This window comes from Pezoporus flaviventris, unplaced genomic scaffold (genome assembly GCF_033815535.1).
Source record: "Pezoporus flaviventris isolate CSIRO_AGI_PZ_B2104156 unplaced genomic scaffold, CSIRO_AGI_Pfla_v1 ptg000031l, whole genome shotgun sequence".
NCBI lineage: Eukaryota > Metazoa > Chordata > Aves > Psittaciformes > Psittacidae > Pezoporus > Pezoporus flaviventris.
Window position 1 is genome coordinate 63,064,822 of NW_026892579.1, and position 24,869 is coordinate 63,089,690.

Below are 24,869 nucleotides of genomic sequence, written 5' to 3' on the forward strand. Positions count from 1 at the left end.
CAGCAAACACTAGTTGTTGTTAGTCATTTGAGGAAACTATTCTTAGCAGACTATACAAACTCTGGAGATCAAAGTGTTCCCTAAAAAGAGGTGTATTAGCATGTGGCTAGATCCACTACAGAACAGATTTTATTGACTGTGGAACTGTATCTTTCTGTACGGTAACATTCATTTCGTTTTTTCTTTCCCTAGAACAAGAGAGTATATTTTGATTCAGTGTTTGGCAATCCAAGCCAGGTTATTCAGAACAGCATTCACTTGGAATGTACTGAGTGTAAAATGCTATTTTTAGAGTAGTTGCTTCTATACAGCATCGCAAACAGAAATTGTCAGTTCCCCACGTAATACAGACCCAGTTTATAGAGTCTTTAGACTTTGCACTTCTTCTTTCCAGGTACATGGCAAATAATTGGTTGTCACTGACACGAAGGGCAACAAATGGATGAAGGAAGCATGGATTCTGAGATCTATAGTTTTTAATAATTTTTAAACTAACTACAAAATGTCAATCACTTCACAAACTGACAGGAGACAGAAGGAATTTCATATTACATGCTGTAAATGATATTTATCTCACAGTTTATCTAGAGTTCATTCATTTAGGTTTTTTTTTTTAGTTAGTTTTTCATTGTCAGCTACTAAACATCTCAGCGATTTGGTGTGCATAGCTCTAGGTAAGCAACAGAGAACTGTACCGATAACAAACCACATGGGGATAGCGACTAGTAAGAGAGAGCCTTATAAAAATTACATTTCTTTGCACCATTTCATATGGTAGTCGTTTCCTCCAAAAGATAGTCTTCAAAAGCAGCAGACAAACCCAATATATTACACTTATTTCTTTTTGTCTTTGACATATTTTCAGCCAAGCTTTTATTTTGCTGGCAATGGCTAAATGGTGAGTGCCAAATCCCTCTTTTTTTATATATAATTAAAAAATAATGATCATGATTAATAACTATATATATATCAACAAGAAAAAAGTGGCACAACTGCAAACTTGCTGGTATAACATATTCCCAAAAGAGTCCGAATACTGAGCATGCTTTTGTTGTCATTGTTGGTGTGCTACTGCCATGGGAAAATTCTTGTTTAAGTAGGAGTCTAAAAGTCTATTTATTCCTCATGCATAAATGCATAAATCACATCACTTTTTAGTGCAATGCTTGTTATAGTAATATAATTCCACATTGTCTAATCATGAAATCATAACAACAGATAATGGCAATGAAGAACTGAAGACAGCAGGTTTTAAGTGCTTAAACATCATGATACCCAAAGACAGGAGCACGGCAGTAGCTCTGTGGAATGTCACAGTTTTACAAGAACAATACTGTATATTTAAAGGTTAACAGCACGTTTAGCATTCCAACAGTGTTGTCATTCAGCAAACATCATTTAAAAAAATATATGAGGAGAGGGGGGGAAAGGAAAGGAATCTGAAACGGAAACAAGGAAAGGAAAAATCCCAGAAAACATCATAGTGAGCTATAGCCATCAAATCAGCACTATGTACAACCTTTGGAAAGAAATATATCTAGAAAAAAATAATTACAAGTATCATTTTTGGAAAGCTGACAAACTACACAGGACAACATTTACAATGGGGCTGATATGTGCATGTGTGCAAACCTAGTAGATAAATACCATGATAAAAGCATGAAGGTACTGCCTTGTTGGACAGCGTTAAAAGGAAATGCACTTCACTGCATTTAACCACTGCCCAGCATCTTTGTTGCACGCTGGTTGGCTTCATCAATCCTGGTTTTGTTGGAATCAGCCTAGGGAAACACAAAGGAAATAAATAGATGAATACAGGGCAGAAAAAAGAGCATTTATGGTGCTTCGTGGACACTTCTCCGGTTTTGGCTAAGTCAGGGAAAAATAAGCTTGAAAATACTAGAGAGCTGTTTTTTATAGTGGTATTTATAGTAGTATTAAGGACCCAAAAGGAAATTACGTATTTAATGGGTTTGTGACACTTCAGGTAGCCTTTGAGTAGAGCTTTTATGTTCGTATTCAGCTTCACTGAGCTCTTGTAAACGCTGACCCAGATCTGTTGCTGGTGCTATTGATAGAGTGCTAGCGGGATTGATGGTAATGGGTGCAGGATGAGGACTGATCATGTGAACTTCACTGGTAAAAAGCTTCAGTGCTTTCTAAGATTCAGTGCACCTGGGTTCTGTCCTAATTTAGATCACCAGGGATGCAGTCAAAACTGAAGATTTGGTCAGTGTAGAGAATTGCTGGAGCAGGGAAGCTAGATCATCTGGTATAGGGGGTGCTGTCATCAGTCACGAATCCCTTTGCTCTACATGTGAAAGGCAGGGATGAGGTAGAAATGATGCCATAATTCCTTTCTCTCAACAAAGTTCAGCAGTGTAGTTGTGAGACAGAGCAGCCGCAGCCTCTCTCATTGGGCAGCAGCATAAACAGGAATTAAGGAAACCATGCCAAGTGCAAGGTCTTACACCTGAGTCGGAGCAATCCCAGGCACAGCTACAGGTTGGGCAGAGAAAAGATTCAGAGCAGCCCTGTGGAGAAGGACTTGGGGGTGCTGGTCAATGAGAAAATGAACATGAGCCGGCTTCAGTGTGCACTCACAGCCCAGAAAGCAACCGTATCCTGGGCTGCATCAAAAGGAGCGTGACCAGCAGGTTGAAGGAGGTGATCCTGCCCCTCTACTCTGCTCTTGTGAGACCTCACCTGGAGCATTGTGTGCAGTTCTGGTGTCCTCAACATAAAAAGGACATGGAACTGTTGGAACAAGTCCAGAGGAGGCCACGAGGATGATCAGGGGCTGGAGCACCTCCCGTGTGAAGACAGGCTGAGAAAGTTGGGGCTGTTCAGCCTGGAGAAGAGAAGGCTGCGTGGAGACCTCATAGCAGCCTTCCAGTGTCTGAAGGGGGCCTATAGGGATGCTGGGGAGGGACTCTTCATTAGGGACTGTAGTGATAGGACAAGGGGTAACGGGTTAAATCTTAAACAGGAGAAGTTTAGATTGGATATAAGGAGGAAATTCTTTCCTGTAAGGGTGGTGAGGCACTGGAATGGGTTGCCCAGGGAGGTTGTGAATGCTCCATCCCTGTCAGTGTTCAAGGCCAGGTTGGACAGAGCCTTGGGTGAGATGGTTTAGTGTGAGGTGTCCCTGTCCATGGCAGAGGGGTTGGAACTGGATGATCTTAAGGTCCTTTCCAACCCGAACTATTCTATGATTCTATGAAATGCAAGGATTCTACCATATTTTTGAAGCAATCAAACTGGAATTTAGTCCAATGTAGGTTGACCTGTTAACTTCATTGTTTTCCATGGAGTAAGACTTGCTATGATTATAAAACTGCAAAATCACAGATGGTTAGGTTTGGAAAGGACCTTAAGATTATGTGTTTGAACCCCTTCACCATGGGCAGGAAAAATGCTGTTAATAAAACAGCACCACTTGGGAGCTTTAGGAGTTCTCTTTGAGTGGGAAGACACTTTGACCATGGTTTTCTGTAGGAAACTAACTCTGCGGGAGTTAGTTTTGGAAACTAAAGACTTTATTTTAGCTGACAAAAACTGGCAAAGTTCCATTCAGGCCCATGTTGCCATATCAACTCAAGCTAGCAGAGGGACTACATAGCCAATGTTTTCAATGGTTTTTAAATCAGACCTCTGGGAAAGGTGAGAGTTTTGTTACTGCTTTAAAAGCATGAACTCAAACAACAAACTCTGTTTGTTTGATTGTTCTCACATCTCTGCAGTGTATACAGATTGTACAGATTTATTTTAAACCTCCAGTTTGCAATGGCAGAATGGTGAAGCAACTGTCTCACATATATTTAAAAGTCCATTTCAAATGGTTATACTGATGTGCAATAAATCAGTCTTAGATATCTTGGGCTTTTCTCCATAATTGTTTTGGCAAATGCTATGTAGATGTGTATTTTTAGTACAGTAGCATGTGCCAGATCCTCAACAAGCATAAATCAGCATAACTACTCATTATAAGCCACGTTATTTTAGCCATGAGCTTGACCTTGTCTACTGCAGTAGAGGTTTTGTGTGCTTTTGCCAAAAGACTACCTAAAACGTAAGTTTATGGTTTTGGAAGCAGTTACATTTGTCACGAATATTCATTGAGTATTTATAAAACATAATGTTCCTAAGTAGGAATACTAAAGTCTAACTCTGGTGTGTGATGATGCATCAAAGTCAGTAGGAGTCTTTGTGCAGACCTTCCCACCTAGGTCAAGATAGAACACTTTAAGCCTTTCCTCCTTTCCTCCCAACCTCCTATTTATGGCTCATTTTAGGGCCAGGGTCTTCTGGTGGTGATGTCTGGGACATTTGATCATCATTTGAGGTTTTCTCTCTTTCTCTCTGATATGAGGGAAAGATAAAGTCTTTTATTCATTCCTACCCTGATTACTGTGGATAAATCAGGTTACGTCTCTGCATTACGAGATTACCCTTCTCTGGATGCATGCATCCAGTCTAACATAAATGCTTTAGAAGCATCCAGGTTAGCTTTGTGATGCACCCCAGATTTTTCAAAGTGTTCCAGGGTCTTTCCAATGGTCATAATTGATCAAAAGCCCAGTGCTTCAAAGGATCAGGAAACGAAAATGACTGCAGCAATACTGTATGCCCACTACCAGTAGGGATGATGTTCCTCTGGCATATTTCATTGCAAAATGGATGCGCATGTGTTTGTGGTTTCAGTATTGTCCAGCTAACTGCTATTTCTGTCTTTTATAGAAGCTTTTCCTGATATCTTGTGTTTCTTTTCTAGTATCTCATGACAGTCCTTACTCCGAGAAATCTGGCCCATTTTACCTAAGACTGCCTTGGGTTTGTGCTGCTTTCATGACAGCTCCTCTGCAGACACTGCAAGTCCATCTTTCAGAAATGTGTCACTGTTCCTTAGCCAAGGGCTCTGCCTGACAAGGGCTGCCTGTGAGGCTGGATTTAATGAATCGCATTAGCTTGCAGTGTAGCTTTTCTACTGCTGTATGAAATGCCTAACTGTAAGAAGACTGCATAGATGTGGCAGGCCAGCCCCTCAGTTAGCCAACTGCCCTCAGCATGCACTGCATAGGGCTTGGGCCTATGTGCTTCAGGTACATAAGAAGCCTGTTTAATGTTTCCAAATCCAGATATCTGCAGGCTTGAATTGATGGGAGACTTGTTAGGCTTGCAGTAGTTCGTGATAGTATCCTGCAGGCATGGATAGGATGCAGCTGATTTCCAATTGAAACCATTCTGTGATGTCCATCCACAGGACCACTATGTTATATCATGAGTAGGGTAGTTTGTAACATGTAATAGTGCATGTCCTCATACTTGCTCTGAGACTATAACATTATGTCCTAGACTCCTTATTTAAAGGTAGTTATGATGTAACTGTATAATCTTCCAGGCCCTTCTCGCAACGTAGAGAGATGTGCTGCTTTCTAGTGCTTTTCATATGAATAACAGCAATAAATCCTTCCCCTTCATGCTTCTATTTTGCCCAGGAATATGAAATGCTGCAGAATGGCATCACAGTAATACTGTGCTTTTCCAATGCAGTCAAACTAACAGATGCAATTTTATAAAACAAAACTTTTGACCAATGCAAAGCCATAACTGTGTTATGTGACTGTCTCTATGTTGGAGATGAACTTCCCACCTTGAAGACAATGTATACTTCACCCAGTACTCTCTGGAATCAAATTCCAATACAGAAAGCTATTGAGTGATTTCCTCATTGCAGTATTTACCGTAACTTTTTCACTAGGCTTGATGTAGTTAATTAACATGAAAATTAGGCATGAGCATCCTGCTTGTGTGAGAAGGCTTGCACGTGTAAGAAGGCTCAAGACTACAAGCTCTACCACTTAAGGTCAGAATTAACTCTAAGCAGCACATCTAAGTCCTTGGGTTAGATCCTCAGGTTGTGTAAATCTCAGTGGTGTATTGATTTTACACCAGATGAAGATCGAGCCTCGTATGTCACTTCAGCCTGGCTGTGCCTGTGCCTGGAGCTCTGCCAGTATGAATGCAGATGGCTTGCAGATCTTGGGATCTGAGGATGGCAATGAGTTCCCAGATGGATTTGAAGGGTGCTGATATCTGCTTCAGAAATCTGCATTGCAGGTCTGGCACAGGAATGGTGTTCTCTGCTTTTTTAGATGGTGATTTTGAGATAGATATGTATATGGATAGGTATACACAAGAGAGCTGGTAGATCTCTGTACCAATGTGATTATAAGCAGGCAGCATGACAAGACTGGCTGCACTGTCTCCATATGGCAAAGCCTTGCTTAATAATTCCCCATCTTCTTTTTGGGACTAGACCTCCAAACAGGTCATCCAGTTCTTCTATGCTCATGGACCTTCCGAGGGAAGGGAAAGTCCAGGAAGATTTAAAACTTGCCAGGAGGTACCAGGGCATTCAGACCCAAGCCCGATGCTTCTGGATAGCTCAGGGCACTTTTCCCTTCCCAAAGCTGTTGCAGAAAGAGCCTTGATTGATGCTAAAGGATTCCCTTGCCAGCTGTTGTCTGGCAAACCCAACAGCATGGATTCCACCCAACCTGCACTGGGTGTTACTGAAGGTCCACAGCAACGACCTCTGCTTTGGCCCAAGGAATTGGAGGGGGAAGAGAGAACAGCTCTAACAGCTATTTCTATCCCTTTTCCTTCTCTGAGCTGAAGAGAAACTGCAGCATGCACAGCCTGTGCTTGCAGAAGGGCAAACACAGCCTCTTTTGGTGTCCTGTGAGAAATGTCGGCTCTTACCTTCTCCATGATCCTGTCAATCTGGCGGTTCTGTGTGTCGATCTCATTGCCCATGTCCAGGGCCATGTGACGTAAGTTGCCAATGATGCCGCTGACCTGCTCGAGGTTCTCATCCATTTCGTTTTCCCGGGCATCATTTGTTACCCTGGGAGCAAAGAAACAATTATTTGAAGCAGAGACACAGGAGGTTCCCCAGGAAGCTCTGATTCACCCCAAGCCTCCCGTGCGTCCTCCTTCACTGGCTACCTGAGGAGCATCCTGCTGTGCTCAGCTTTGATGAAGAGGGATTAGTAAGTAGTTAGCCTGAAAAACATCGCATGCTTATTTTTTGGATGTTGGGATTAATTGTCTGGGTTCATCACTGCTCCATTTATACTGCTTGTGGCTGATGCTCCTTGAAGTGCTGCTGTCGGAGCTTGCCTGTACCACATACTACACCACTCTGCACACAGGTATTTGGATGGTTCTTCTCAAGCAAAGAATGAAAGGGTGCTCTTGAAGGGCCTCCTTGAACTGCACATAGCTAATGGGTACTGCCCAGTCCTTGTACACTTGTGGTCATCTAAATACTGGAGAAGGGCTGCTTCAGCTTTGCAAATCCTAACCTAACATCCTATTTAATTCAGCGTATTTCTGATAAAGAACAGAAACAGCTTCTCTCAGTTTTACTGGCTTCAGTAAAGATCCTTTTTCTCTCATTCTTAGCACCATCTTTCTCAGTTGCCTTTTTTTTTTTTTTAGGAGAAAAAAATCTGTGCTTGAGCCAAGGCCCAGTTCAACTCTCCAGTGACCAGACAGGCATGAAGTGACTGACACTAGGACAAGCAAGGTCCATGGATGCCACTCAAAATCACTGCTTTAAGCCTCTTGCTCAATTTCTGTTTATGTATGTGCCAAAAGCACACTGCAGGCTATTTGCAGAGCAGCTATAGTGAAGCATAACTTCCTTCGCTGCTATGCTGTTATCATGCCCCAGCCTTCGTTTTGGTGGGGCTGCCATCCAGAAACAATAGGAAAAAGTGAATGGCAGACCCAGCAAACTTAAATGGCAACTCCATCCCACGCTCCAGACTGTGTGACAGCACTGTTTGCATCACGCTGATTTCCCTTTATCACAGCAGCCAAAAAAATAAGTGGATAATAGTTTTTGGAAAGATAATTACTTATTAATCCAGTGTCCTTAATCTTCAGAGATCAAAGCTTTGCCTACTGGTATGCCTTTATCCATTCAGCTGATAGCATTGTCATCTAAATACATGCTCTATAAGCACTGTAATCAGTATGTACTTATTGCTGCGTCCCTGTGGACTGCTGGAAGTTTGCAGTTGGGTTGCCATTAGTTAAGCTGTGTGTTTCAAACTGGCTTTCATTTGAGTGCACAGAGGTTGCCACTAAAGCATCAATGTTTCTCCATGATTATGGCTTTACAGCTGCTGAGGAATGGGGCATCATTCTGTCTTCAATGAGGTTTTCTGGATAGTTACAAGCAGGGAAGAGGTGTACCTCTAGTTAAAAGTGTATTTCAAGTTCTGCGCTTGGCTTGCTGCTCTGGCAGGGAGCCTGAGGCTTTTGTCCTTTAGAAAAGGAAGGAACGGGTGCTGAATGCTTTGGTACATCTTCTGGCAAGCACGGATAACGAGTGGTACATATCTTGAGACATAATAACAATAAGCTAGTATTTATCTGACACTTCATTTCTGAGGTATTTGGCAAGTGTCATAAATGAGACCCATAATAAGCCTCAGGAAAAGTGCATTGCTTGTGCCAGGGAGCTGGAGCGCAAAGGATGGTGCTGACTGGCTGTGACAGTTTGCAACCTCACATTGCTGCTGTGAAGTCAGTAAGTAGATATTATTTCTAATCCATTATTGCCCAAATTTAGGCAATCTCAAGGTTTAGGGCATGTTTTCAAGCATCCTCTGGTTCTCAGGGCTAAGATCCTTACTTGCAGGGTTTCCATCAACGTAACCATCCTTTGCATTAACTCAGAGAAGCACCCACAGGGCCAGGGGAAGTCATTGGACACAATAAACCTGTCTTAATCGCTGTCAACCTAAATCTGAGCACCCACCACTCCATGGAAAATGCTGGCTCCATCTCAATAGCCAGCACTGCTGAAGGAGTTAATGAGCACCGCAGAACTCGGGACCATATGGAAGAAATCTAAGTATATCAGTGACCAGAAGAAGAGAGAGAAAACAGTGGATAAAAAGGCTCACCTGCGGATAAAGCCACCACTGATGGCCATCTGCTCCCGTTCATCTACAACACGTGCAGGCTGGCTGGCTACAACACCATCCTGATTATTGCCCCAGGCTTTTTTGTAAGCATCACTTGATTTAAGCCTAGGCGAAAAAGACGATGAGTAACAAAGCATCAAGTGGACAAGGACAAACGCAAAACTCTTTACTTCTCCAAGCTAAAAGCTGAATCAAGCAAATGAGTTTTCAGATAGAGGGTCATTGATTGTATACCGATATATCATGATCCTGAATAAAAGGAGGGGTTTGGATTTTGTTTCTTTTTACTTTACTGCCACAACAACTGTGTTGGTCAGAGGTTTTTGTTTCCAATAGGGTGAATTGCAATTATCAAGTCTACAACACTGCACACAGGTTTTTGGATGTTGACTTAGTTTCCAGAAAGAAGGAAGAAAAAAAGAAGGGAAAAGAAGAAAAAAGGGAAAAAGAAAAGAAATACAGATAAGTAGAAAACATTGTTTCATTTCAGTGACACATACATTTTGACATCAAACACAGAGAACGTACTGGCAGACACACGTAAAAACAGAACTGCCAAGTATAGTGTGTACATCACATCACAGCAACACACCCTCTTAGATAGAAACGGATTCGGCTAGAATTTAACGTTTTACCATGCAGAAGATTGGGCTTCTGTTGTTATTTTTTAACATATATGTGGCATAATAGGCATTTAAAGCCACTGACCTTTCCCAAGGCAATTTAGGGTGATTTTTATCATAAAATCCATAGGGATAGTTAGATTTTTCAAATAATATATCGGTACTTGAAAATAGTAATCATACATCGACAGTTGATGTACAAACCTTTGTCCACAGAGACACAAAGTAAAATAGGCAGAAGTGAAATGAGTGCAGGAGAAAATAAAAGATACGAGCAATCTAGCATCAGAAAGGGAAATCTTTCTACATTTTTCTTCATGCACCAGCTACAGGCATGAATAAGAAAGTGAAGCATTCTCACTAAGCACAGTTGCCCCAATAGTTCATCATACTCTTAATGCATCAGCAGTAACAGCCTTCACAATAAGCAAGACACAGGCAAAAATGGATCGTCGCTTCCTTCAGGAGCTTTAAACCAAAGGACTTCAAAATAGCCTATCAACTTGTTATATTTGTGTTTATGACAATTACTTTATCTTTCAGAGCCATTTTTGACTGAGCTGCCGTGGATAGAAAATTAAAATCCAGGCATACCTTTAGTGGCAGAGTAGCATGTGCAGCATATATGGGATGCTTTGGAACAGGCTGCCCAGGGCAGTGGTGGAGTCACTGTCCCTGTAAGCATTCAAAAACTATATAGCTGAGGCCCTTAGTGATGCGGTTTAGGGGTGGACTTGGCAGTCCTGGGTTAATGGTTGGACTTGATGATCTTAAAGCTCTTTTCCAACCCAGTCGATTCTACGATTGCTGTCACTGGGGTCATCAGATGAGACTGAACACTTTGATAGGAGTGTGAGGTTTTGGGTCTGTAGGTTTAAGTTCTTGATTTTAGAATGGAAATGAAGCAGTTTCCAGCAAAGCTGTTGGGAGCTGTATATCTCCGTGGTGTCCCTGTTCTTTGGCCAGCTCCCATCAGTCACATAAACAGCCCTGTGGCTTGGATTTTGGGGTAGAAACTGAACGTGCTTCTGGAGAATTTGGGAAAGGACACAACAAACCCATCTCTGGTGTTGCGTTCTCTCCATGTCCCCTGAAGCAGCTCAGCTTTTATTGAGCATCAAGATGCGTTGCATGCTCCAATATAGTATTAAAATGTAGATGAAAAGAGGATCTTTCCTATTCAGCTGTTTTGTTGTTTATTTCCTATTAAAGTCCATAAAGACTTAAAAAGATGATGGTTGGCTTATTCGGTTTTAGTTCTGTGAAAGTATGCATCAGATTTGGTGTTCCTAAAAATGAGTGAAAGTTATTCTCCTGCTGCACATACATTTGCAGGGTTTATTTGTTCTTTAGACCTGTGCAACTTGGAGAGTGAGACAGATGTGTGTTTGAGGGGAATGATTTTACACACCCAGAACTTAATCTCTGTTTTCTTGTGGACTTCCCATTAAACAGGTGGAGCCTGGGTCTGCTCATGGTCAGTAACAGTCGTCCTCTTCAATGCAGTCTGGTCAAAGTTTCATGTCATGGGCATTTTGGGTCTCCTAAGAATGTAGGATCAAGCCTTATATTTTGGTAAGGCTCACGGAGTGGTGGATCTAAGTATAGTTATGTGTGAAATGCTTAGTATTTTTAAAACACATGCCATTAATCTACCACCAGCTAGAAGAGCATTAGAGGATCATGGTGATACTGATACCCAGAACTGTAAGATTTCTCTCCCTCCTACACTCCACTTCCCAGAATACCACCTTGTTTGTACCACTTTAGTCCTGGCATAGAGATTCAAAGAACAGTCTTTAAAAGTATTGTTCATCTATACTCTTGTTCCTGAACTCACTAACAACGCTAGTTTATGAAATCTGGCTGCAAAGGTCAGAAAACTGCCTTAAAGGAGGGAGGAGACATTTAGAAATGAACATCCTCCACGTGCAGTATCCTCCTGTTCTTTCATCTATTGATTTCATGATACTGCAGTTATAGTGAAGTGATAAATGTTTTAAGGCCATGTCTGGGGTTCTAACCCCATCCATGCTACAGCTCTGGCTGTCAGTTCTGAGCGGCCTTTCCTACAGTACAGAATATTAAAGCTGCTCTAAAAAAAATGATTCCTGCAAAATACATTGGAATTTTTTTGTACTTCAAGTGTGAACTTTTGATGTAGGCGTTATGCCAGGTTTCTCCAGGAGGAGCAATCTAGGACAGTGTTCCTCTTTAAGTTGCAACAGCTTTTACAGGGTGAGAGATGTAAAGTTTCTGCTGCATACTCTTGTGCCTGCAGCTCTTCTGCACCGAGTCTTCTGGTGCAGAACAGCAGGGCTAAAGCCTAGATCAGAGCTGGTAGTCCCACTGACAAAGGCTGTGTGTGTGTAGCTCTTTCCATTCCTCCTTGCCTGTCTCCTATTGCACACACCATGTCAATAGCGCACGTATTCTGGGCAAAATGTTTACCCCAGCCAAATATTTGTGGTACACAGGAGCAGAATTGATTTGTTTTCAAGCTGAGGCAGTATCTGCATTGTGTCCCAAGGGAATTAACTTCAAGATAAATAAATGATGACTGATAAGGCAGAAACCCAGTCCTACCCTTCTGATGGCTGGCAAAATACCCACCAAACTCTGTGACAGCTGTTTTTCCTTTGGTCTTGGTAATCATGTCAAGATGAGGCCCTGACTGTGAACAAGATAACCTGTGCCACGTAGAATCGAGTATAATACTACACAACCGCTTCACTGTACTTTGTTTCCTGTACAAACTCTGGACAACCCTTTATGAATGTTTTCACTGTAACCTGGTTGCATGCCTACTCACTACATGCTGGATTGGCCATTCCTCAAGGACTTCTTTGTCCCCAGTTTCCTACACCCACATAACCGCACATCACGTTTTCATTTGGCATTGATAACAAGCTTTGCATTACTTGGAGGACGGTTTCGTTCAAGTGTGATGGCATGCAAGCAAATTCGATGCATTTCAACATTTCTGCTCAGTGTACGTGCTACCCAAACAGGAGAAATTTGGCATGTTCAGGTTTCCTCAAATTTGTTTCCTATGGCAGGATGAAAACCACTTCAAATTGGGTTCCAATTGGGAAACATGTTTATTTCAAGATCTCATTGGGGACTGTGTCTGTTGAACAATGGAGATAGGTGTGATTTTCATCCATAATTTGAAGCAATGCTTATTATGGCCTCTTCTGCATTTTTTTCAGCTGCTTTATTTCATTTGTTAAACTTGTTTGTCAAAATATGTTTCAAAATTTAGGGTCTCCAGGAATAAGGTAGCCCCAGTGGTTTTGTTCACTGGAAGATGGAACCAGCCAGTACACTCTGTGTAAAATGTTGAAACGTTTACCATTAAAACGTGTTGATAGTGAAGCTTTCACTGCAGTATGCCTGATTTTAATGCATCTACAGTAATTCCCAGTCAGTTGTCTATGCTATGAGATGAATGCATTTGAACCAGAATCGTTCTTTCTGCATGCCACATGCTCATCCTGTCCATGTGCCTAGCAAGGATGAGCTTCACAAGGCCTTTGGAATCAGCCTTAAGTGCTCAAAGAGATGAGGCAGGCAGCACCTACTTGTTACATGGACAGACACAAAGACCACAGAATTTTCCTAGGTCCGTCAAATTCTTTTCTGCTTCTTTCATGTCCTTATTGATTTGGTCCATTCCCTCTTCGATGCGTTCCAGTTGTTCTGATTAAACACAAGTATTTTATCCCCACAGAATGAAGCAGATGGAAAAGGACAAAGAAAAAAAAGACAAAAAACTTCAGACATTCACTGTGACAAAAAAACTGGACACCACATAGCAGAGCCGGTACCCAGTACCTACTTGTTACAAGGACATATGAAAAGGCCACAGCATTTCCCTAAATCTTTTAAATTTTTCTCGGCCTCCTTCATGTCTTGGTTGATATGGTTCATGCCTTCTTCAACACGATCGAGTTGTTCTGGTCAGGACAAAGGGATGACAGTGTGGAATGAATAGTATTTTTGTTTGCTTGCTTTTGTCTTCAACAGAATATGAAAAATGACCATGTAGAACTGAATTAATCATGGCATTACAATGCATTAATCTGGGCTGATGCATTGTTGATAGGATGGATGCCGCACTGGATGCTGAAGATGGGTTTTACTAATATGGGAGGAGTAAAACAAAGGAGGAATTTGAAATATATTCATTTAAACGAGATGTAATGATGTTGAAAGGAAGGGTTATAAAGTTCAAGGTCCAGAAACACAATACAATACATCCACTTACTAAGACACCAGTGACATCCAAGAGAAAGAAAGATAGTGTTATTACTTTGCATTAATGTATGTTAATACAAGAGAAAAGGTGTCCTTCCATGGAAAATACTTTGGTTACTTACACTTACAACTGCCTTGGAATTAGGTGATTTTGGGTAGCATAACTGCTTTGGTTCGTGAGCGAGAAAGCTGGTAATATGGCAGCAGAGATGGAGCAAAACTGTTAAGAGCTGTACCCAAGTACTCCTTTTTCCAGAGTCTAAGGAAACTGAGACCTGCCACTTTGATTGGCATTGGATCTTAATCTCTAATTCAAGTATGGCCTCAGGGCTGGTTTCCTTTCTAGTATGGATATAGCAAATCAGGAGCAACCTCAGTGAACACAAAGCAATTGCAACCACACCAGGAGCCTGATGCTCACTGACAGACAACCACTGGCTATGACATTGGTTGTCTTTGTGCCCAAGGGATCTTATGAAAACAAGCATTGGATGAAGACTTGTATTTTCAGTGGGGTCACTTCAGCTTTGCTCTAGGGCAAGTTACAAAGCACCAATCCCAGTAACCAGCCATATATAGACACTGTTTCTCCACTGGCATCAAACAGAATCTGGCTTGTTTCCACCTAAGGCTAATGAAGATGTAGAGTTTTCTTAGTGACTTGGTAGCTCAGAATAATTTCATGACTTAATTTCTTCAGTAGTAAAGCTCGGAAAAATGCCCTAGAGGAACAGAATGCCACAATGTAAAACTGTAGGAATGGATCCACTGCTGATGTAAACAGATGTGGATCCTATGGGATCAGGGGTCTTATTCAGTAGTGACAGCATTTTATACAGGTGAAAAGCCTCACCATTTGTTTCATGAAAGATAAACCCAAGTAAGTATTGCCCGGGATGAGAAAATTACTTAGAGTGGCATTTCAACCTTTTAAATATTGTAATTGTACCTGAAGAGACGAAGTAAATCAATCCCAGTAAAACACAAATACATCCCTATTCCCTCTATTGAATAGAAAAAACTATAAACACAGAATTAGACTTGAGAGAAAAGGAACTGGGAGTGCTCTGGTTGTAGGAGAAATGTAATGTCATCCCTGATGTTAACTGAGTCCTATCCAGAAGAAAAAAACCCAGGCATTTTAGAAGAAAATCATGTGCATATTGACGTCAATATAAAGCTCCTCTTGACTTCTCTGGGAACATGACTAGGCCTAATTTCGTACTTGGATTTCTCATAACAATTGAGGTTTAGATTTTCAAAGTTTTCTGAGGGATTTGGATACCCAATTCCCATTAAAATTAATTTTATTTAATTAATTTTAATGGGAAACAGGCATCTCACCCCAAGAGGGCCTTGAAAATCCTGGCCTAAATTATTCAAGCTGAAATAATTCAAATATTGAACTTGTGCTCTTTGTTTCATTCTTGCATGAGGCTGGGCTTTGAGAAGGAGAGGGGCCATATCACTGTTGCAAATTCCATCTGCTTTTCAGCTCTAAGTTCTCATTCTCCTCAGCTGGATGTGCCCGTCTCCTGATACTGTAGGAATTATCCATCCCAAATCCAAGGATACATTTAAGGGATCAGAGTTACCTGTCGCTGACCTCTAAAACGGGCACATATAATTTGAGCAAAGGATTGGGAAACTAATAAGGAAACCTGAGAGACAGAGTGCACAAATTCTGGCAGGTAAAGTGCTGAGCCAAGAACCAGAAAGACAAGGTTGGGTTATTTTCATGCACACTGTTATTTTACATTTTGGTTGGGGGACTTTAGCAGAAGCTTTGGCTCGTGGTTGTCGCCATGGATTGTCAATCTCATCAGAAATGTGAGTAGGTGGTAGAAGGTGATACTCCTCTAAGTGCTCCTGCTCCTCACTAACGCAGAGTCCCGCATAGTTGGGCGTCACTTGCTCTTGCTCTGGGAAGCAGCTGTGGGAGGATCAGCTTTTTTTTATGCTGGTTCATGCAGCGTGATGGGAATTGCTAGATTTCTATTGCAGATTTCCCACCTCCTGCTTGTGAGAGATGTGTTTGCCGAGCCTGGCTGGTTCCACGGCTCTCAGTTAAAAAAAAGCTATTTCCAAGTGTATCTTTTGACACTGGGAGAGTCGAGAGGTTCTGACTTTTCCTCCACTGATTTTGTTGCTAGTATTTCCCTAACCTTGGCTGGACAGTAGAAAACACCAGGTAAGACTGCAAGGGATCAGCCCTAGATCTGGCAGCGCTGGTGGCTTTCAGTCTAAGCATATTCTCTTGCTCAGATGCACATTCTCTGAAGCCAGGTATCTAGTAGGGGCCTTTCTAACTTACTTTCCATTTCCTATTCTGCCTGAATAGATAAGTGCTAATTGAGGAGTGTATTTGACATGACTCAAAGACTTCCATTTAAATTATAGCTCTCTCCAGGAACCTGACTTAATTCATCCTGCTTCAGGATTTGTGCGTGAGGCTTATGCTATTTCTGAATAGAAAAGGGATTCACAACTAATTTATCTTCTGTTAAAGGAAACCTCATCAGTGTAAAAATTCCATGTCATATCTGTAGCCCAGAAGTCTAGACAGATGGCTGCTGGTCCTGAAACCGTTTGCTAGTTGTTAGTGTCGTGGGCTGGGTTCTTAACTGATGTAAGTCAGTGTAGTTATGCTGGCTTCATGGAGCAACACCAATTTGTACCTGACAAAGATCTGGTCCCACAGGCAAGGAAATAGATGCATGATGCTAGCCACGATTATTGGGGCATAAATATTATAGAGGATTTAACTTAATGGGGTCACTCTGGATTTGTTTTGTTAGAACTGATATTAAAATCTGCCTAGAATGAATCACTGCTGGTAGGAAATCAGATGTCAACCAAGAGGTTAATTTAATGCCTGTTTTCCGATATCTTCCCCATTCCAACTTTGCATATTGTATTAAAGGTTTTAGGGAAGGCAGTCTGCATATACTGCCCTGCTCTTATACAAACTCATACCTACAAAAAATCATGTTCTTTACCTCCCTTTTAGAGAAGCACTTCAAGGACAGAGTTTAAACATCTTTTGACAGTTTGTTTCAGTATTCTTTGAATATACTACATCTAAATATATGTTTATATATCACATATGATATGTAAGAGGTTTGGTGTTGTCTTGAAGAATACACATCAGAAATATGTTTCATTGGGATTTCCTTTTTTCTAGAAGCTCTGCTATTTATTAGCTCTTTTTGCATACTCATACCCTTTTACATCTGACAATGTTACTTTAATTCAAACACAGTGGCCATATAGGTTAGTGGTGGCCTTGGCAGTGATGAGGAATGTTTGGACTTGATGATCTTAAAGGTCTTTTCCAACCTGGTTGATTATGTGATTCTGTGATTCTATATCTTCTTCCAGACCTTACAGCAAATTAACAGCATATCTTAGTATGCAAACAAGAACATGTTTTACCTGTATCGTTACACTTATGAATTACTTCTGTATTAAAACCATAAGCGACTGAGGGACCGTAAGCTAGTCCTGTTAGTTTTACTGTAGCATTGTGGCCCTTTGCCAGTGGGTCTTTGCCAGGATCTTCTGTAACAGGCTGGCAAATCCTCACTCTGTGACTGATCAGGGAAGCGGCTGAGAGAGGGAAGCTGTAGCAAGGGCATCCCTCAGCTGCCTCTATGGCCTCTTGAGCAAACACAGCTGCAAAAGCATCTTACACAGCATTGGATGCAGGGCCAGGACAGGGCAAATGTGATGCTGCTCCACCTTTGCATTCCCATCTGTAATTTATAACAAATGGTCCTTGAATAGTGTCCAGGATCTGGGGCCTGTGTTTGAATGTCAGTTAAATGCCCATGGAAAAGGGAGCTTGCTCCTTTGCTTGGAGTATTGTGCAATGAAGCAGTTTCCACCAATGACAATTTTCATTGGAAAAGAAAAAATAATTAAAGGACATCTAAGAACATGCTGTAATCATAATTGCATACAAGAGGGCTGAATGTGAAAGAGATTAAACAGATTTACTCTTTCCAATGGTACTCGGTGATCCCGTTTTCCATAAAGGAGAATCATATCAGAGAGCAGTACGTTTCTAGGACAGCCTCTAAAGAAATCCTGAGTCTCGACCTAGCTCCACTCTGAAAGGCACTGCTGAGCCCAGGTAGAATGGAAGAAAGCTGGCAGTGTGAGCCCACGTGTAGCTGCACTAAAAATAACAGTAGATGAGGCACAACCTGCTTTTGTGGAGGGTTCGTTTGTCTTTTGTTCTGCGCTACAATTGCAACAGAATTAACACCATTTTCCCTGTAGAATCTGGGAGAGTTGATAGTTACCTTTTTTTGTCACTAATTAGCAAACCATTTCTCTCTGTGATCAGCTCAGCTCATAGGTGTTGCTGAAGCGCCTCTGGCAACTCTGCTCTTGGTATCTCCCTTTTCATGGTGGCTGTTGAATAGGAGGTAAAGTGGGGAAGGGGCCTGTGCAAGGGGCCATAATATTGCTCTCTGGTGGAAAGCAATTGTAATTATGTTTATATTTACTGCAGTGGTTTTTCCAGTGCTGCAGAAACAGGCCAGCCAAACTCTTAACAAAACTGTAAAACCAGTAACTCCAGCAAGAACAGTAGAGGTCAGCCAGCACCAGCACCATCAATGGTGCCAACACTTTTGACCGTGGGATTGCCCAGTTATTCCAGTTTTATCTCTATACTTCCACTTTATCTGGAGTACAGATCTGCTGGGTAGATCAAGCTGCTCCCTGTGTTCATTGGCATTGCTGGTTGTGCACTTGCTGTTGATGCAGTGCAGGGGGAAAGTTTCAATTGCGTTGACATTTTCTTTTTGGCTTATCGAAGTTGTTGTTATTCCTGTGTCTTGCCTTGCACGAAAAGCGACTATGCTGCTACTGTTGTTATTGGAAAAGCTTCTCCCCTCCGTCCTGTTTGGTATACAAGGACGAAATTCTTTTGCAATAACCTGAATGAGGACATTATGTCCTTGAAGGTCCAAATCTCTCTGCCTGCTGATGCTCTCAGGTGATGGGATTTTCCTTTGGAGGAAGAGAGCTCCCACTCTGGGACCTCTCCTATGTCAGCAATTCAGGTTTATCTTTATATCCCCATTTTGTGCCAATAGTTTCATTTTAACAGTCTGCTTTTACCAACATGCATCCAAATATTAACATTTTTCTAAGTTAGCTTGTTTCAAGAACATATTTAATGAAGCAGAGCAACTGCCACTGCTCAATAACCCTTCGCAGCATGACATTTTAAGTGAAAAATATAAATATTTTAGTTTAAGGCGTTATGGACATGTTTATATTTAAATAATTACTTAGAGGAGCTTGAATCAAGGCCAGATTTACAAAAATATCAGCATTATGGATGCACATAGGGCTTGGGAAAGACTTCCTCACTGATGGAGAAAATCTCAACAGGGAGGCTCTAACCTCTTAGCTCCTTCCTGTGGGCTGCCAAGAGGAAGAACTGCATTCAGCTGGCTTGGGTGACAATACCTGGCTCAAAAAATGGTTGTTCTTGGTATTGCAGAGGGACTATTCCAAGAGCCTACTCATATTCCCAATGACATCAAAGGGTATTGGAGGTGGTTTCTAGTTTTCATGGCAGTCTCATTCTCTGTGAAACAGGAGTAATGAAAGCCCTTGTGAAGCTCCACATCTCTGTAGGGTCACAGCAGACCAGTCACAACTGCTGGCTGTGCACAACAGGAGCAAGCCAGACTGCTCCTGTCAATACCTACTATTTTACAATAATTTTGCAATTAATTTTACAGTACCTACTATTGTAAAATTATTTTTACGATCCCAAAGACTTCTGCTTATTGATGACAGAGAATGGGCTCTGCTTTGTGTCATTTAGATTGAGATTGGCTCGAAGTAGTTTTCCTTTTAAAGTCTATTTAACTTCAAAGCAAGCAATTTTGTAAGGAAACCTAGAAATAGAGCTTCGAGCAACTGCAGAGATTAGATATTCTGCTTGCCGCCCACTGGAAAGATCAATGTCATGTTTTTTTGTGTATTTAACACCTAATAATCTTAAGTGACTTGTGCAGTCAGCTGAAAAGAGATCACATGGCAGTGTTAGCAAATTATTTCCTTAATCTGATAATCTGCTGAGACATCCGCGGGTTGCACACGCTGCACTAATTACAGAGGGCTCAAAGTCATCATTAGCGTGTTTTGCCCAATAATGTCAGTCTTTTATCACTAAAATTAAAAATCAGGAATTATTACAGCTACATATGGCTAAAATGAACAAAACTCATTAAACATTTACCGTAAGACAGCGGTTACAACATACCCGGGGTTTGTAGCATTGTTAGCCTGTTTTCCATGAGAAACCCATAGGGTAGAGTCACAAGCTAAAGTTACTGAACCACTTAAGGCATGACCATAACCAATTTAAAGAGGCTTTTGTATTGTCTGATTCTTTCCTGTAAATATCGATTAACTGCATCTCTGGCCATATAATATACATTTCAGGTTTCACTGTCAATAAGTGTTTAATACTGAGTTCCCTGGACCCCAAAAAGGTCTATGGGTCCAGTCTCAGCTCCTTGGCTCACGCAGACCATCCTTTCTAGCATGACTAGAGAGCTGGTTGGACAACTTCTGCGTGGAGAGTTTTAGTAATAGTAGAGCTCCAAAGCAGAAGACAAAATTCAGGGTTAAAATCAAAATACCACCTCCCCCAGCAATCTGTAGAAAAAAGAGCAGTTAAAGAACAGAAACACACTTTCCCGCAACTAAATGCAAAGGGAGTTATAGGAACCACAAAAGTTTTTGCTGATCCTCCTGTGCATTACATTGCAACACACTCCTAGGTATTTACAGACTTTCTTTGACAATATTCATGATTTATTTCAACTGTATAGTTCTCTCCTGCAACAAAACACATTATTTAGACAGGTGCCATATCTGTTTCAACACAAGCAATTTCTGGTTTCCTGCTTTCAGCGATAGTTCTTTTCCTGCCGTTATTCAGGAATTCTTTTGAAGACAACCAAATAGTCTCTGTAATATTTCTCTTGTCAAGACAAATTGGTGTGACAAAATTTGGCTGGGTTAAATTCCTTTCCCTGAAGGGGGGGGGGGGTGGGCAATGAGATGTACATAAAAAAGGAAAGAGGAGGAAATACTTTCTGGTTTGGTCCTGTTATTACTTTTAATTCATTTTGGTCCCAGAGAGGCAGGGAAATTACAGATGCAAAGGTCCTATCAGGTTCTGTGGTCCATTTCCTAACAGTACTTATAATCATTGCTTATAATCATTGTCTGGGCTTGATGAGTGATACAGTGTTACCTCTGTAGGAAGCATTTTCTAATACAGTTTTGTATCATGCCACATAGGAAATAACAATAAGGACTTGGGGGGGCTGGTTTGATGTAGAGTAGCAGAAATTTATACTCTGGTGGTTGAACTTCTCTTTGAGACACTGTTTTGCTGGTGCTGTGGGTCTGCAGCAAATGAAGACTTACTTTGGTTGGGGGAGGGAGCTACCTACTTCTCTGTAGTATTATGAAGGGCAAAAATATAATTTCCTGGAATGTATTGAATGTATCTGGCTCTGGCTTTGTCACTGTCATCCGCAGACAGGGACTCATCTAAGCTTGAAAGCTCCTTTATAGTCAATTGTAATGAGCTGATCGTGTTACAGCTTTTAATGTGAAATTCCTGTTATCCTCACTGACATTTCTATAGAACAAGCAACTGAAATTCACACAAACTAAGCTGCTTTACCTTCTCTTTGGATGCATTTATTGCACGCCTTTCACTTGCGGCTAAAACAAGTGAGAAAATTATGAAGCACCTGCGTAAATAATGTTGGATTTTACACTTATGGAAGCAACTCTTCTCATCGTGTAGCTGGATCTTGACCCAAACCTTGCTGAAAATAAATGATGGTTTGGATGAGTTCAGCCTGCAGCCCTCTTTGACATTAATGGGAAGCAGATCAAAAGAAGTACAGGCTGTTATGCAGTTATTGTACGTTCCTCAGTCAGCAAAGCTAAAGGCAAAGAGGTTTTGGGGTTCTCACGCACAACCACATGTATTTTATAGCCCTCTTTTTCAGGATTGCACACAGTTAGTACAGTACTTTGAGAATGGTTATACTTCCTTACTGAAGCAATCTGAACTTACCTCCTTGCTCATCCAACATAACCAAAGTCCTGATACCAGCATCTTTACTCTACATCCCAATAGTGGTAGCAAGGTAAGGAGAGAGAAGGAGAGAAGAAAGAGAGAGAGAGAAAGAGAGATCAGTGAGGGAACTCAGCCCTAGGTACGGGACATAGGAAGACAAAAGAAAAACAGTAAAAGGAATGACAAGGTCATAAGGGGCTGGTGGCACAGTCCTAAGACCTTATGTGCCTGGACACTGTTAGGAACTGGGTACTGTCAATTGTATCATCAATCCTTCAGGATTCACTGGGAAAATGAGCTACTGCAGAAAACACAAAGTCCTGGAGCTTGAGATTAAAATAATTGCTTTACATAAGAATAATTTCTGAAAAGAGAGGGTTCATCTCCAAGTTTTCTGAAGCAGGAAAATGGAAGAAGGGTTTGTTGGCATTGCAGGTGTCTGTTCATCCCAAGGGAGAAACTCCCAAGGAAAACAGATACGATAAAAACATTCTTGAGAAGTAGGCATAGTGCTTTGTACATGGTCCTTGCAACACAGAAGTCAGAAAGCTTACCTACTTAGGAAATCCCTTTTAAAGCAGGCTAATATTTAATAGGATTAAGCCATAATTTTTGGCTTGGAGATCTAATAGATATGGGTTTAAGCCAAGTTTTAATTCAGCCAACAAACACCTTTAGTATCAATGGATTTCATCAATGGATTGAGCTTGAGGGTAGGGTTTTTAGAACACCTGCATGCTGAATCTACCCTTGCTCCCACAGGTGGTGGGAGTCTTACCATTGCCTTTGATGGATACAGGGTTTGAGCAGAGCCAAGCAGTTCAGAGCTCCCACCTGCTGAAGCCAGCAGCAGGGCACCTTTCACAAGTACAATTTCTGCCTGTGTTATCCTCGCTCTGGGATGTGATCAGGAGTCTCGGGTTTCTGGGTGCCATGATACAAAGCTATATCGCAGATAAGATTAGCTCCTTTTTAATTACAAAGGGAAAACTCGCTCCATTCTGCTTGGAGCAGTGATAACATCTGTGAATAATTAATGGCCTGGATGATCTGACTGTTGCGTGTCAATAGCAGATGAAGTAAGTCCTCTGCAGCCTAACAGTTTGCCAGTGGAGTCACCTGGGCATGTGCAGCAGTAATTTAGCTGCTTCCATGAACATAAAGCCATCCATAGCCCTGTGAAGCAGATAAAGTTGCTGGTGCTGATTTTGCTGTGGAGATACCCACAGTTGCATAGGAACGAGAGGAACAGAAACCTGGAGTCCTGACTGTCCCTTTTACTTTCTAGACCATCCTCCCCTTCCTTGAGGCAAATTAAGGACTTCATACCATCCTTCTTCCCAACAGCCCTGCTCATTGCCATGGCTCATCTCTTTTCTGGGAGCAGTGAAGTCTCTTGCCAGAACCACACTGCCCACATGGGCTCAGATACAAGCTGGACTCTACCACACTCGAGGACTGGCTGGCTGGTGCAGCTGGTGCTTCACTGCTTTGCTCCAAAAGGATCCTGCTCGGTTCAAGAGATGCCTCTTGTTGCACTGCCTCTCTCTGCACTCCCATTCTTGTCTTTCATGTCTACATCGCTGTAGAAACTGGGAAAAACATCAGATGCAGCCTGGTTTGCTGCTGCTTTTTAACCCCCCCCGTGTGAGTTGCCAGGTGGAGAGAAAAAAGCCTCCTGCCTCTCATCATGCTCTGCTGTGCCTGCTGCCCTCGGGTCAGCTGTCTACCAGATACCCACTGCTGCTCTTTCTTCCTTCAAGCACATACAGCTTGAATCCCATCCAGCTTTTATTTTTTTCTTTAGAAACTTAGGGCCCAAGGTCTGTCTTAAATTTATCTATTTAAAGTAAGGAAACTGCCTTTAATTGTCTTACATTTTCTGTGTAGTGATCTCCTAAGCACTGGATGTGCAATAGCTTTTTATTGCGCTCTTTTCATGCTCTTGGTACCCAGGGATGTCTAACCCCAAAAGATTTATATGTAATTTAAAAACAGTATAAGGCTGCTTGGGTTCTGAGTCATCTTGTGTTTAAGTAAATACAGTGCAGTCTGACATGGGATCCTTCTAAATATTGGACTCAGAAACCTGCAATTGGTTGTGTGATAGTTGCTGGCTTTCAGCGAGTCAAATATAGTCAGGCTGAGAAATATTTACTGCTCCTTAACCCTGTGCCCTTATTTTCCTGCTGGCTTCAACATCTTTATGCAGCTAAGATGTACAGTGACCTGAATAAAGCCTATGCTGAGAGACAAACTCAGCAATTGGACCTTATGGTTTGTATTTCATATTAAATCCTTGCACAGAGTGGAGGAGGTACGATTTTCTTTTACTTTCCTGACCATCAGTGCCATTTAATTTTATCAGGCAATACTGTATCTCTTAAGAGTAGCCTGCCACAGCATTAACACTAACGTGAAAATATTAAAGGGTGTGCATTGAATATACTTCCCTGCATCTGAGGTCTAATCCAAAGCGTATTGAAGCTAATAAGAAAATGCCAGCTGACAAAGATGAGAGGTGATTCAGACATCAAGTGACAATCTCCTCCTGTTCCAAGCTTCTACTAAGCATTAGTTTTCAGCTTTTTCACAAAAAAATATTGTGTAAAGCAAATTAAAAAAAAAAAAAATCACATTTTCGCATTGAAACAGATTCAGACTTTTCTAAAAGTTCAGCATTTCCATTGTGACTGATCTTTTAGATAGCTCAAAACCAAGCATGTCTATAAGATGGAATGATTCTAAAAATGTGCTCATTATCCAGGTGTCTGAGCAGGAGAGAAACACTCAGTAACTGACCCTCAACAGTGACAACAGACTCGGACAGCACTGGAAACTACA

The 24,869-nt window shown here is 41.5% G+C and overlaps 1 protein-coding gene across 2 annotated transcripts in view; it reads right to left on the reverse strand.

Moving 5' to 3' along the window:
* Positions 1-458: 458 nt before the first annotated feature.
* The window catches only part of SNAP25 (synaptosome associated protein 25), a 67,356-nt gene continuing 42,945 nt past the window's right edge, over positions 459-24,869 (reverse strand). Inside the window, exons 4-8 of one of the 2 annotated variants that reach the window (XM_061461544.1) lie at positions 22,023-22,071; positions 13,213-13,330; positions 8,985-9,110; positions 6,766-6,910; positions 459-1,781 (exon numbers count right to left, since the gene is read on the reverse strand). In XM_061461544.1, the coding sequence (XP_061317528.1) occupies positions 1,713-1,781; positions 6,766-6,910; positions 8,985-9,110; positions 13,213-13,330; positions 22,023-22,071 (507 nt within the window). In that variant the 3' untranslated portion in view covers positions 459-1,712. Of the gene's footprint in view, positions 1,782-6,765; positions 6,911-8,984; positions 9,111-13,212; positions 13,331-13,469; positions 13,588-22,022; positions 22,072-24,869 lie in introns of both variants that reach the window. The other variant, XM_061461545.1, reaches the window with a different exon arrangement.